The sequence below is a fragment of the Tetranychus urticae genome, chromosome 3 (assembly GCF_039701765.1).
Source record: "Tetranychus urticae isolate SD_2017Ah chromosome 3, NJAU_TeUrti_SD_1.0, whole genome shotgun sequence".
Classification (NCBI taxonomy): Eukaryota; Metazoa; Arthropoda; class Arachnida; order Trombidiformes; family Tetranychidae; genus Tetranychus; species Tetranychus urticae.
The window spans coordinates 21,787,471-21,802,511 of NC_142960.1; the positions used below are offsets into that span (position 1 = coordinate 21,787,471).

The following is a 15,041-nucleotide window of genomic DNA, read 5'->3' on the forward strand; positions in this document are numbered from 1 at the left end:
ATTTATTGGCTGATAATTTTTATGATTTATCGTTAATTTTCATTGGAAATTCCCCCTTCTAATCACATCTTAATTAATTGTCAATCTTTGGTTGTCTTTGCTGTTCAAGATCAATCCTGTTTTAACCAATCCGTTCTGAGATGGATTGAAACTAATTGTAGATTTATTTATTCACTGTTTACCAAAGTAAATAAATTATTCATACAAATTGCCAGGACAAGAAGATTAACTAATAAGCCAAGGTGATCAAGTAACAATTTAAGTTTATCAGGACAATATTGATATTGAAGGAGTTAAACAATAAGACTAAATGTACCAAAAGTATTAACTTGGATCTGTCTTTTGTACTTGGTTATGACAAAAATTGTATTAAATTGAATTTTCATTTTCATTTCTTATTATCTTGAACTTGATTTTTAATCTCATTGATCCAGAATTATCTGGGATTCAGTTAATCACTTCTTTGCTACTGATAATTAGCAGTAATTAGTCTTTTGCCGATCATTAATTATGTTTTGCAAGGTAAACTTTCAATCATTGTTGTAACTTTTGTTTTTTGATCCTATGCCAGGTTCATAAGGAATAATCAAACCTTTGCTCGTGTTCAAGATTAATTGTTATAGATATTGAAAAGCACTAGTTGATTAAATTGCATAGTTAATTATACGGCAAAATTACACTTAAATGTGACGATTCTTGTTTCTTGATGATGTTTCTGATGCACTTTGGCGAGTACTTGGTTGAGGGTTAAAGTCAACATTACTCACAACCGATATAGTGATTCCCTTCAGATCTAATCTTTGATTTTCGTGTTAAATCAGAAAATTATTAAGATTTGAATAATATTTGATTGCTGTTAACTATTCCTTAAGCTTTGTGTTACAGAGAGATAATTCAACATTTCATTATTTAGTATTTTTTGGTGTTAAGGTTAAAATTAGGTTTTTAATCTAACAGCTGAGTGTATAAGCCATAAATAGCCATAGGTAGCCATAAATGGTTATAGTATTAATTGTTGGTAGACTTGGTTGGATAGTTTAACAAATTATCTTTATTGTTAATCGTTTTTTTGGCTCATGATCGACTTTTCTCATTATTTTAACAATTTTGCTGTCAATCATGTCACAAACATTTGAGGGATTTTTATGTTACATAAAAAGAGATGATATAATGTTATTTGTGTTACAAGTTGAATTGTGAATGCAATTTTTGCAAATGTTAAATGTGATCAATGAAAATTAAGTAAAGGTGATACAGAATGATTGATGATGGCGGCTGCTAGATGGTTTATAACTGCTTATATCAAAAAGCATACAAAATAAATAAGATCAACCTTTTTTAGTACCAAAAGGATTGAATTAATTACAAGTGCAGAGTTATAGATAAATACGCGAGACACTATGTAGTTCATCTTGATTGTTTGTCTGGTATTACACAAAGGGATTCACAATCTTCCAATTTTTCAAAGTTATTGTCATATTGGAAACATCCTTTGAAGATGAATTTGATGCACTTGTTTACCTCTGGATCATAATAATAACGGATTAAATTTTCCTTGCAGGTTCCTTCAGCAAATGGTTGGAAACAAATATCTTCCCGCTTTCTGGGTGGTTCCGTAGTATTGGTTGGTTGTTCAGTAGCTGTTATTATTGTGGTTTTGTTGGATGTTGCTTGTTCTGAGTTTGGATCAATGCTTGGCTCTGCAGCATTTTCAGCATCTCGTGTTGATCGTCTCAATGACACTGAGCTGGTTAGTGAACAGAGAGACATACAGTCTTTTTGGGTTTCAAAATTGTTGCCATTACCTTGACAGCCACCATAAATAAATAGTTCACAGGTTTTCGTTTCATCATTGAAAAAGTAACGAGGATTATAACTGTAGCAAGGACCAGGTTGAGGAGCTAATTTGCAAACTGCTGGTGTATTAACTGTGGGAAACAGAGAGATGTAAGCAATTAATATCAAATAGGCAGGTATAGTTAAATAAATGAGATACTTACTACTTCGAGTGTTGACATAAATAATCAAGGAATTAATACACACAAAAAAATAAAGGGAAACCATCTTTGTGTACATTGCTGGTAAATAGGTTGGAAGATATCTCGGAAAGTTGAACGTTTTTTCCTGTTGGTTGAACGAGTTATTGAAAAGGTTATAACAGTTGATTTAGTTGGCTTAACGTTTAAATCTCGATTGATCCGAGTAAGCAATGAAATTTTGTTTAAATAAGAATCAATAAACCATGACAACCAAACTGATTAGATGATTATTTCTTAATCCAATTGATTCTCTCAGAGAAAATAATGCAATGGAAAGAGGGGAGAAAATTTCTTCTTATTTCTCTCCTTCTATCCTTCTCTCTCACTCACTCACTTTATAACCATAATGATCATTGATCATGATGGTGATGAAAATTATTGGTTGATTAGATGGAAATACTAAATATACTAATGCATTTTCCTGAATGTTATCAGAGGTTCATTCAAGTATAAGATTATATTGAACATTCATTTTAACAAATAAGGGAAGTGATAACAAACAATTAACTAAATTAATTGGTTTCATTTTACACTGAGCAAAATTGAACTGTTGATCGTGATTACCTTTATAACCTAATTGCAGAATATAAAGTCAATCATGACTGAGCAAACTTCAAATAAACTGATTGCATTCAACATAGAAACAGCTGACTGATAAACAGTAAGATAATACTGGGTTCAGAGGGTTAATTTTTGACATATTTTTCATTGGATTGTATTCAATGCTTGTTGAATACGCTGCTGTCAAAGTCTAAATATATGATTGATTTTTACAGATTACATCGGATGAAGTATTGAAGTAAGCATGGAAGAGAGCGTAAACAATCTTACAATGAGTTGATAAGTGCATTGACTTTTTCTCAATGAATGAAACTTAATGAGAAAATATTCGTTCGAAGTTCATTACCAGGGTGAAAACAGGTGCTTGGGGTGAAAATAAACAACCTCATCAATGGCAAGTTCAATGAAAACTTTATCATCAATGACGGTAACAAATGTAACTTCTAATAAATAGCTGCACCGATAAAACACTATCCATTAATATTAACGATCAGCACAGGAAATTAAACAAAAAAGCTCACATGATGATATAATGAAAGTAATCTTAGAAAGATTATTTTCACGGGCGATGAGTCTTGAGATTCTGTAATCTTTGGCATTGTTGAAGAAGACATGCGATCAAAGAGTTACGAGCAAGAATTTATAAATTTTTCCATTCAAGCGACACTTTTGGCAGAATACAATGCTTAAAGGGTTGAGATAAGTGACTCTCGATTTTTCCAAGGTCCTCCAGTTCTGATGAGCCCTTCTTTGTTCCAATCGATCGATGGGAAAATACCTAATACAAAAAGGTAAACAATATTAGCACTGAATATTATTTTCATTGACAAGATGTTCAACCTCAAGCACATGAAGATGGAAATAATAAGAGGGCAAGATACGTGGTTCAAATATATACCTTTAAGTTCACATAAGTATTGAGCTATGTTGGTAGAAATGATCATAAATTAGTTGGAACAAAAACCAAATAATAACAAATTCCAGGGATGATGATAAATCTCAACCAAAACATTTGAAGACATGAAACGGAAAGCCTTTTGAAGCGCAAATGGCTTTGATACAAAACAACCAACTTCAAGGATTTTACGATTCATTTTGGATACCCAAGAACACATGATTTCCTAATGATCTAGAATAGATTAAAATAAAAACCTTGAATCGGTATAAAAAATTAACAAACAAACGAAACAAAACAATAAAAGTACATTTACTTGATGAATATGAGTTATGTTGCGAGATACAGCTATTTAACGGTTTCTGTTTTCAAACGCGGTCATTCACATTGAGCTAAGATTTGGAATCCTGGGTCAGAATAAAATTTGATTCAGACATAATCTTGAAAAGAAAGCATAGCCTGCACGAACTACATATTTAAAAATTAATAGATTTGATTTAAATAAAAATTTTTTTACGTGAGTTGACTTAATTAAAAAGATCTTTATTTACACAAATCTTTTTGTGCAAATAGACTTAATGTTATCCTTACGAATAAAAAAAGAACAATTTGTAATAAACTCTGTCAACTTTTATTCTGTTTGGTCATTTATTTTTTTCTAATTAATTATAGAGTAGAGTTGATTTATTTAAAGATAGTTTAATTGTGAAAATATGTCTTCAAAACAACATTGTCTAACCTGTACAGGTCACACGAGGCCAGTTGTCTTTCTTAATTTCAGTAATATTACTCAAAATGGTAAATATTACCTAATCTCTGCATGCAAAGGTAAGTTTAACAGTCTATCATTATTTTAATGAACATTGATCTGAGAAATGTTATTCTAATTTTATCACATTGTTGATTTGGAAATTATTTAACTACTATTTTTTTACTTAATTTGACCCTTTTCTTTGGTTTCGTCAGATGGTAAACCAATGTTGAGGCAAGGTGAAACTGGTGATTGGATTGGTACCTTTGATGGACACAAAGGAGCAGTTTGGGGGGTTGCTCTCAATAGTCAGGCTAATAGAGCTGCCACTGGAGCTGCTGATTTTACTGCCAAAATTTGGGACTGTGCCAAGGGAGCTGAACTAATTACTTTCTCACATTCTCATATCGTTAAGTCCGTTGCATTCAGTTCAGATGACTCAAAACTTGTCACGGCTAGCAATGAGAAATTAATAAGGATTTATGATCTTACAAAACCAGAAGCCGGTAAATTTCGTAGCTTTTGTTGACTTTTTCCATCTTTTCAGAGATATCAACTGATAGAAAAAGAGAAACAAAAGTTCTAGTACATGTATTTTACATACATTTATGTATTCAGCTTTATTGTCCTTTAGTCTTTCATTTACCAATTCTTTCATCTTTCATTTTCCCTCTCTTTCCAAAATTTTACAGCACCAACCGTAATTAGTGGACATACAGCGCCAATAAAACATGTAATGTTTCTTAATAACGACAATTGGTTAATATCTGCGTCCGAGGATAAGACTATTCGATTATGGGACTGTAAAAGCTCCAAAGAAATCTATTGCTTAGCATTTCCAAACATTCCAAATGATATCGAACTTTCAAGTGATAAAAATATACTCACTGTTGCCTCTGGAAACTGTGTAGGCTTCTACGAGCTAACCTGCTTCACTAAAATTAAAGAATACATTGCTCCAACTGATGTCTACACTGCAACCTTGTCTCCTGACCAATCAGTTTTCGTTTGTGCTGGATTGGACTTCACAATGTACAAATATCAATTTAACAATGGAGAAGAATTAGGTAATAATTTTCCCACAATTTTAACATTTAGACAATCATCTGATTATTTTTTTCCCCTTTTAAACAGATTCTTTTAAAGGACATTTTGGTCCATTACATTGTACCCGATTTTCTCCTGATGGTGAACTTTATGCAAGTGCTAGCGAAGACGGGACTATTCGTTTATGGCAAACTTATGTTGGTAAAAATTATGGTCTATGGAAATACGAACAATAATGGAATTCCAATCTTTTAGTGCAAGATTTCGATTAATTTTGTTCATTAATTGAACTCGATCTCAAGATCTAATCAGCAACTTTGAAACAAAGAGTACAACAAATGATCTTTTGCAAATTTGGTTGTTTAAAGTTCAAAACATAATTTAAAATTATTAATGCGTTCCACTATTTCAGTGATCTCTTCGTCTACTTAATTTCACAATTACTTTTCTACCAAATTAAGGAAAATTCCTGTCCAAAAATAAATCAAACCAAAAAACATTTTTATAATTTTTCAGAAAAATATCATGTTCCAAGAATACATTCACAAGTCAAATAACTCTTTCAAACGTATTATTCATCATGTCTCAATTTTTCACTTAAATCTCTATCCATAAAAAAATTAAATTGTATTTCCAATTGTCTCATTCTTTCTATACTTTTTTCGCATCTCGGCAATAAGCAAGATTATTATCTGTATAAAGAATGTTTTACAGATTCTATGAATATTAGCAATTATCTTTTCCGTTTTCTTATCGAAATCTTAGCTATGGAATTAATGAAATGCTGAAGGTCAAACAATTTTATTGAAAAGGCGAGAATAAGATGAATATTAAATTTATTGTTTTTTGACTAATAAAGAATGATAGAGACATTATTCACCTATTATAGAATTGTTAATGAGTATAAGAAGAGCGATGAGTTTAGCAGAAAGGGAAAAGGAAATAAGAGATATGAAGAAAATACATTAGGACAGCTTGAAAGCAGAAATGAGTCAGGAATAGAACTTTGCGTTAGTAAGGATTAAATGGTTTACAAGATTTGCTTATTTTTTTGCGCTATTGACGTTAATTGAAAAAGCCATTATTCTCATTTAGTGAAGATTTTGTTTCAATTTTTGATTTAAAAGGTAAGAACAGAAGAAGTAAAGATTAGGTCAGAAGAAGAGAAAAGAAGATGAAAGGATAAATTGTAATAATAAATCAATTGATTTTCATAGTTGATCTAACAGCCAGGCTCCACATTGACCATTGAGCTTCAATAGTGATTTAGTGTGCTTTACAATTGTTTCTAAAGGTGGACGATGAACACAGCCTCCAAGTTCACTCATAACAATGGCATTATTTAATTGTTGACAAACATGCTCCCTTTCACTTGGATTAAGTTGCCATGCAATAGGTGATTTGGTTGGATCACTGTAGGCCATTAAACTGGAAACTTGAAGGAGCATCTTTTTATTCTGATCATTTGAACCACTTTTCTTTTTTAATTGTTTTGATAGTTTATGCAATTCCCGACCAAAATTGATCAGCATGGACAAGCGCATTGCGTCATCTTCACCATAATTTGAAAGTTCATCGGTAGAGGTAATAGTAGAATGTGCTTTGTTTGGTGGATTTTCTTCTTCGGGCTCATGATCGATATCCATCTTATCACCAAACAAACTGCCATTACAGTCATTTGTCGATAGGCCATTGGTTGAATTTGTATTGATAGTGTTATTACTATTATTAGTTGTTGTATTGGCGTTGGCGTCATTTGAATTGCAATTTTTAACACTATTATTGTGTGTGTTGTTGTTACTAATGATTGTGGATGTTGCAGCCATATTGGAAGTCGTATTGGTGGAAGATGAAAAATCCTTTGATGAGGAAGAAAAGGAATTCGAAGACGAAGAAGGCGAACAAATCAGAGTGGATGGATGAGCTGTCTTTGGTGATGGGTTAGTTGCATTATTAGTTACGCTGAGAGTCTTTGTAACTGTTGTACAGGTTGAGTCTGATGATTTCAAGTCTCCTGCGGATTTGTTTACAGAATCAGATGAAGATAAGGATTGGATAGTCTTTTTACTACAAGATTCACTAATCATTTCAACAAATTGTCTGCATTTTAGGGCAAACAATAAATTAGGATTATCGTTAAGTACATCAGGATATAATTTGTTAGTCAGCTGAATGGCATCCTCAATTTTGCCAGTTAAGACAAGCTGTTGTATCCTAAGACGTTGTTTAATTTGTTGCACATTTTCTTTGAATTCTTGTTTAGTTACAGATGAAAATACTTCTGCCGTAGAACAATAACTGTTGTGAATAAGCCATGATAATACAAGCTTATTGATAGCAGATTGCCATTCAGCATATTTGACAGGATGGTTGATAATATTTGCAGTGATTCTTTGTCTCAATGCTCTCAAGTCGTCTTCGATGTCATAACAAAATGGTTCCAGTCCAAAGTTGGCCTTAACCTTTTCACCTGGAGTTTGAAGCCCAATTGTTGGATACAAAGGGATATTTGGCAAATCTGTAAAAGCAATACCAAGATTGTGGCCATTCTTGGTGAAGAAACAGTTATTTTCAACAATGTTGTAACCACAGCCAATGACATCACCAGTTGTGAAAATAGGTCCGTAAGGTTGACCAGTACCAGATGAGCAAAAGGAATTACCATCGTCCCCATGATAACCATATGATTGCTTATCCCAACCAGGCAATCGTTGCATATTAGCACCTTGAGCAGCTAGACCAATTCCCATGTAACCATCACGACCTTTGCTTAAAACTTTTATCTCAAAGTAGTACAATAGGCAACTAGAGGGTATAGGGATTGCAGTGCGAACGGAGGCAGCATCTTTATTATTTTTACCATTACCTTTATAGTGGACCTTCAAATTATTATCTGATAAAGAAATAAAATTAGCTTTATCCTTATTAGACCAACACAATGGCAGCTCATTTAAATCAGTATATGGATAGAGTGAAGTTAAACGAGAGAAATCTTCGCCAACACAGTTTTCACTAAAAGGTTTTTCCATTATTCTGCCAAAATGGAATAGCACAGGTTACCAGTGAGTACTAGGATGACAGAATAAACTAAAATCAACCAGATAGATGAGGTCAATCTAATTTTAAACAAAGAAAACAAAATGCACAGATTTACTGACAAACAGAAAAATAATGATAAACAATGAACAGTTGGACGAAAGATGGCGTGTAAGTGGGTTAAAGACTCACACTCAGATGTTTGGTTACAGTCAAATAAAGGGGAAGCCTTTTTATATTCATCAATTTCTTTCCCTTCAGAAAAGTCATTTCATAAGTTTTCAGTGCTTTCAATGTAGAGCCATCTATTGGTTCTATTACCCTTTCTGTTAATTTAGAGGCTTTAATTTACCTTATTTTACAATCATTATGGCCAAATCAAATGAAAATCAATGATTATGTTGGTGACTGTTGGTAAAAAAAGACGCCAGATCATAAAAATGACGTAATTAATGATACGAAGCTATCTGGACAATCATTTGTTCACGAGGTTGAACAGCCAAATTCAAATTTTTAATTTCGATTCTCTTTAAGACATTGCAAGGTTAAAACAGGTTAATATCTTCCTGTAAAATATCTTACCTGTTTTACGAAGCTTATCTTCACTGGAAAGAGATACAACCTCTTGTCTACTTTTAACTTGACGGGCGAGGCTAAGGAGTGGGCTTTTGGTTATTTGATAGTTAGGTTTTACAAAGGTTACACAGAGTGACCTCTTTAAATCATATTTTGTGGATTGATTTTATTCGTATTTCTAGCTGAAGTATCATTGAAAAGGCTAGAACTAGCAAATTAACCAAGAATCTCTAATTTAAATAAATCTTTGACAATCGGATAGCTTCTTTTAATTTTCTCTGAATAATTTTTGATTTTGAGTTAAATTGCTTTTAGTTTGGGCTTCATAATGAGACTAATTGGCATGAAAATTAAAAACCGTTCTGGTTGTGGTGTTACAAGTCAATTTTATTAGATGATCCCTCTTTAACTAATCTTTGTTGAATGCAAGGGATCCTTATACGAGAATCTTCATTGATGATCGCAGTTAAAATGGTTGAGAGCACAAAACTGGTTTCGCCAATGCAACTTGAGGATTGTCAGAAAAGGCTATAATATTTCAAAGTCGGTGAAAATCACGAATGCCATTTCAATTATGCAGTTGATCTGAAAAATTTAGGGCAAAACCAAGCACGAAATCATTTCGGTCTTTAAAAAAACAAATTACACCTTGATTGTGGCTGATATTTAGCATTCAGAGTTTGTTCGCGTTTCAAAGGCATCCAGGAAATCACAGTCATTCTAGAAAAATTTTGAATAAAAGAGGCGAAGCGATAATAAGATATTAACCACGATTTGAATTTTCATTTGTTAATCTTATCTAATGTTTCATTTTTAATACTATTCATTCAAATAAAATTCATACAGTCGCCATTGAGATAATGCACTGGGAATAGCTTATTTTCACTATTCTGTACTTTTTCTGGAAAACTCTGAAAATAACTCATAGAATCTTTCAAAACAAGATGCAGTAATCACCTGAAATTTTTCTTTCATATTTTAACTTCCTTGATCGTAATACCTATTGGTTGAAATATACAAAATACAACAGAGAAACAGAAAATATTTTTTAGATTAACTCACAGTTCAATCATTTGCACCTGTGAACTGTTATGTAAAATGAGAAAATGAATAAGTGTATGAAATTCTCTCATGGTTATTTAACTTGAATTTTATTTTATCGGTCAAGTAATTTTTCTTACAAGTGTCTTGTTAGTTACCTAGGGAAAAAAGTCGCAGAAGCTTTCGTCTAAAATTCATGAAATCGTTCTGGTTGAGGCGTTACAAGTTACTCTTATTAGATGGTCCCTTCAAACTGGTTTGCGCAGAGTCCTGGTGTTGCTCACTAGAGGTAATTTGAGGAAACGTGCTTTCTTAAGTTTTATTTAAATTGTGATCATCAATTGTTCGTGTTTCATTCTTCAAAATGGTAACTAATCTTTGCTAATTGTTAATTTCTTCAATAGTTTAACCTTTATATCTATTACAGCAAGGACCAATTATTTTACTTAAAGAAGGAACTGAAAGTCAAAGTGGTAAATCCCAACTAATCAGTAACATCAATGCTTGTCAGTTGATTGCGGAAGCTGTGAGGACCACTCTTGGTCCTCGTGGTATGGACAAATTGATCGTTGACAACAAAGGTTCTACTTTAATTAGTAACGATGGTGCTACTATTTTGGCCCACCTTAATGTTGCCCATCCGGCTGCTAAAGCTTTGGTCGACATTTCCAGATCACAAGATGCTGAGGTAGGGTGTTAATTTCTAGGTGTTGCCATCCTTTGTTCTGTTCATTCCTGTTCATTGTTTAACCTTTTAATTTTCTTGTGATTTATCTTACATTTATACCAATTTGTTAATTTGACTAAATTTCTAGTGATCTATTCTATTAATTATAAATTTATTTTTGCCTTTATCATATTTTCAGGTTGGAGATGGTACAACCAGCGTGACTCTACTAGGAGCTGAGCTTCTCAAACAGTGTAAGCCTTTTGTTGAAGATGGTTTACACCCTCAAGTCATTATCAGAAGTATCAGAAAAGGCTGCCAGTTGTGCATTGATAAAATCAATGAACTAGCCGCTAAGATAGACAAGAATAATGTTGATGAGCTCCGAAGCTTACTTGAAAAGTGTGCTTCTACTACTTTAAGTTCAAAATTGATCGCTCATCAGAAAGAGTTTTTCTCTAAAATGGTTGTAGATGCAGTCATGCAACTAGATGATCTTTTACCTCTAAATATGATCGGTGTAAAAAAAGTTAAGGGTGGATCATTAGAGGAGTCTCAATTAATTACCGGGGTAGCTTTCAAAAAAACGTTCAGCTATGCTGGATTTGAAATGCAACCAAAAAAGTATACTAAACCTAAGATTGCTCTCCTCAACATTGAACTCGAACTTAAAGCTGAAAGAGACAATGCTGAGATCAGGGTTGACAATGTTCAAGAGTATCAAAATATTGTCGATGCAGAATGGAATATTCTGTATGATAAATTGAGAAAAATTCAAGAGTCAGGAGCCAAGGTGGTTCTATCCATGTTGCCAATTGGTGATGTGGCGACTCAGTATTTTGCCGACAGAGATATGTTCTGTGCGGGTCGAGTTCCTGCTGATGACTTGAGTCGAACAATGAAAGCATGTGGTGGTGCTATTTTAACTACTGTTCATGATTTAACTGAAGCAAACTTGGGAACATGTGAACAATTTGAAGAAGTTCAAATTGGAGGTGAAAGGTGAGTTTTTTTTTGTCATTTTCCATTTACTATTAATCATCACACAAAGTCAGTTACCTTTCCAAATTGATGGGTTGGCAATGTTACTAGTGTGATAGATTAATTTCCTATTAGGAATGAATTTCATGAGAGTGGGATTCTTAATTCAATTCCGGATTCCTTTGTTTTGAAACTTACATGTTTCTTTTTTATAATTTAATTTAGATTCAATTTTTTCACTGGTTGCCCTAAGTCTAAAACTGTCACAATAATTTTACGAGGAGGAGCTGAACAGTTCATCGAAGAAACTGAAAGATCTTTACATGATGCTATCATGATTGTGCGTCGTGCTCTTAAAAATGATTCTGTCGTTGCTGGTGGTGGTGCCATTGAAATGGAGCTTTCCAAGTATCTTCGAGATTGTTCTCGAACTATTGCTGGTAAAGAACAGCTCATCATCGCTGCTATGGCTAAAGCTTTTGAAATTATACCTCGTCAATTGTGTGATAATGCTGGTTTCGATGCAACCAACATTTTGAACAAATTACGACAGAAGCATGCTACTGGCGGCACTTGGTATGGTGTTGATATCAATGCTGAAGATATTGCTGATAATTTCATTGCTTGTGTCTGGGAACCTTCTGTGGTCAAGATTAACTGTATTACAGCTGCAACTGAAGCTGCCTGTCTCATCTTATCTGTTGACGAAACTATAAAAGCACCAAAAGCTCAGACTGAAGATTCCAATGCTGCTCGAGCCATGGGAATGGGAATGGGAGGAATGTAAATCTCCAACCGATTCGAACCACTTTTTGAAGCCTCCATTAACACCATTGGTTGACAACTTATCCAAAAATTTGTACTTTTCGCTAACCAAATGAACTCAAAACACTTTGATTAAATCACAATAAAAAGGCAATTCTAAATTAAATGTTTTAATGATCACAAACATTCTAACTTAAACAATGAACTAATTAAGTGAATCCCTCCTTATATGAAATAAAGCAACATTATTAAATGAAAATAAGAATCCTTGTTACAAGCTGACTTAATACACTTTTATTTCAAACAGAAAGCTAAAATAACACAATCTAATTCACTTTTCTATTCACTGATTTTTCAATTCTTCTGTCTAAATTCACAGAATTTTATTTTCTGAAAATATTCTCATGCTTGAAAGGTTCATCAATTACTAATAGTGTTGTGTATTTAATATAATGTCATTTCACGCGAAAAGAAATTGTAAGTCTCATCTCAATTACAGTAAAAGATTGATTGTTTCACCAAAATAATTTCTCATTTTACTTTTTTACAGCAAATAGTAGTAATGAAGATGGTTCGGATTCAAGCGGACAGATGCCCGAAGTTTCAAGTAAAGATGAATCTGGGAAACGAATTCTGTGTCCATTAGCTCTAAGAGATCGCGGTTACTCTATATTGGATCAAATTGGTGGTGGAGCTTTTTCCGAGGTCTATAAAGCTCGATATGCACCATTGTTGGACAAAGATATTGCTGTTAAAATAATTTCCTTGGATAAAGTGCCACAACTGTGGAAAGAAAAATCACTGCGAAAGGAATTAAAAATCATTCGTCATCTTCAACATCCAAACATTATAAGAGTCTGGGATATAATTAAAACTCGTCGTTCTGTATATATTTTTATGGAATTTGCTGAGAACAATTCAATTCTTCATTTCTTACAAACAACCTCAAAACCAATTCCAGAAGATGATGCTCGTCTATGGATTTCTCAGACAGCATCAGCGTTGACTTACATGCACTCTAAGGGAATTGCTCATCGAGACTTGAAAAATGAAAATATACTTTTAGATCGAGATAATAACGCTAAATTAACAGACTTTGGATTTGCTTGTTTCACTTATGATCGTATTACCAATCAACCAGCTTCTGCACCAACATGTTGCGGAACCTTGGCTTATATTTCCCCTGAAGTAATGACACCTCCATATGACTCTAAAAAGGCAGATTGTTGGAGCTTTGGTGTTTGTATTTATGAAATGTTGACCAATTCAAGACCTTTCGATGAATCACTCAGTCAACCTAAATTTCGTCTAAACCAATTGGATAAAAAATATACTTTTCCAGAAAGTATTGACCTCTCTCCTGAAGGCAAAGATTTAATTGATAAACTATTGGAACCTGATCCATCGGTTCGTTATACCGCTTTTCAAACTATATCTCATCCTTGGGTGATTAAACCTTTTGCTTTTGCATTCAACGATTAACATTTAAACAACATCATAATACTGTTTGTCGTTACTCCAATAAAGATAATCTAAGAGATTGTGGTTCTTCAAACCTTGTTTGGGAATAAAATAATATGCTTATGTTAATAATTATGCTTAATAGTTATTCATAGTTAATCTTATTGTCTCGCATCTTCTCCACTTTGAAACAAAATTGTAATCTCAAACTGATTCAGATCTTTGTTTATAAAACAATACCAAGTGTTGATCTTAAATTTATCAATAAAAATATGCATATGAACCTCACAGCACTGCAAATATGTTTCATTAATAAATAGATTGAGCACTATAAACATAATTGTTATTAATACATTGATGCATGAATTGACACAAATAATGAAAGATAAATGGGTAAAAATTAATTTCAGTCAAATTTAGACTCTGTCTGTTTGTAGGGACATAAAAATTGAGTACAAGATCTAGCGACTTTCTTCCCTTATAAAAAGTAACAATAAGGTAGGGTAGATGTAGTTTTGTCAGTAATTTTTTGTTCTTTCATTGTAACAAAATTAGCAGATATAATGACACCAAACCTCAGACATGGCTAGACGCAAGGGTTTAATGCATTTTACAAAATTTATAAAATATAACCCCAAAGTAGCTGAATTTTTCAAAATCCCAAAAAGTTTAGTTTTGCAAAAACAAAGCGAGGCGATTGATGCGTATAACTTTATTTATCCTGGGAATGAATGCCTAAAGAGCTTAATTACTGATACCAACAGGAAAGGTCCGAGTCTGAAAGAGTTACTTTCAAAACTGAATGATTTCCTCAGATGAACATGATTGATCTGGTAGTTACAACTGATGAGGAAACTTTAAATATGTGTTAACTCAAACATTTTAATAAAGCTCGATTACTGATGATTTGATTTGAAATTGAACCAAAATTCTACTGACAAAGGAAGTACCCGACATGGTACTGTAGTTTGTGGCTTATATTGCAAAGACAGAAGAACAATTAGACATAAGTTACTTCGCTAGTGCACCTTTTTTTCATATTTGAGCGTTTTTAAACAAGAAATTTTAAGCATTTAAGATCATATCGAATGAGACTGAATCAAATGAAAACAATTAGTTATTAGTATTCAAGTAAATGGATGAAAAATTGCGATTAATATTGATTAATGACTGAAAACAAGTAAATTATCGAGCTTGTTGATCAAATATACTAACAATTGT

The 15,041-nt window shown here is 32.9% G+C and overlaps 5 protein-coding genes across 5 annotated transcripts; 3 read left to right on the plus strand and 2 right to left on the minus strand.

Moving 5' to 3' along the window:
- Positions 1-1,033: 1,033 nt before the first annotated feature.
- LOC107364927 (BPTI/Kunitz domain-containing protein) lies at positions 1,034-2,185 on the minus strand. Its single transcript, XM_015932377.3, has 2 exons — positions 2,001-2,185; positions 1,034-1,928 (listed from the first exon to the last, which is right to left on the minus strand). Exons 1-2 carry the CDS (start codon positions 2,074-2,076, stop codon positions 1,408-1,410), a joined length of 597 nt encoding a protein of 198 aa, XP_015787863.2. The 5' UTR covers positions 2,077-2,185; the 3' UTR covers positions 1,034-1,407.
- A 1,932-nt stretch (positions 2,186-4,117) lies between these two features.
- On the plus strand, positions 4,118-5,938 carry LOC107364926 (serine-threonine kinase receptor-associated protein). Its single transcript, XM_015932376.2, has 4 exons — positions 4,118-4,323; positions 4,462-4,752; positions 4,939-5,313; positions 5,381-5,938. The coding sequence occupies exons 1-4, from the start codon at positions 4,209-4,211 to the stop codon at positions 5,527-5,529; spliced, it is 930 nt and encodes a 309-aa protein (XP_015787862.1). The 5' UTR covers positions 4,118-4,208; the 3' UTR covers positions 5,530-5,938.
- A 140-nt stretch (positions 5,939-6,078) lies between these two features.
- Positions 6,079-8,621, minus strand: LOC107364925 (Ran-binding protein M). The gene has a single exon (XM_015932375.3). It carries the CDS (start codon positions 8,320-8,322, stop codon positions 6,505-6,507), a length of 1,818 nt encoding a protein of 605 aa, XP_015787861.1. The 5' UTR covers positions 8,323-8,621; the 3' UTR covers positions 6,079-6,504.
- Positions 8,622-10,241: 1,620 nt separating this feature from the next.
- Positions 10,242-12,525, plus strand: CCT7 (chaperonin containing TCP1 subunit 7). Its single transcript, XM_015932433.3, has 4 exons — positions 10,242-10,313; positions 10,374-10,634; positions 10,813-11,615; positions 11,820-12,525. Exons 1-4 carry the CDS (start codon positions 10,311-10,313, stop codon positions 12,379-12,381), a joined length of 1,629 nt encoding a protein of 542 aa, XP_015787919.1. The 5' UTR covers positions 10,242-10,310; the 3' UTR covers positions 12,382-12,525.
- A 166-nt stretch (positions 12,526-12,691) lies between these two features.
- On the plus strand, positions 12,692-14,113 carry LOC107364973 (testis-specific serine/threonine-protein kinase 1-like). The gene is made up of 2 exons (XM_015932434.3): positions 12,692-12,836; positions 12,910-14,113. Exons 1-2 carry the CDS (start codon positions 12,812-12,814, stop codon positions 13,839-13,841), a joined length of 957 nt encoding a protein of 318 aa, XP_015787920.1. The 5' UTR covers positions 12,692-12,811; the 3' UTR covers positions 13,842-14,113.
- The last annotated feature ends 928 nt before the right edge of the window (positions 14,114-15,041 follow it).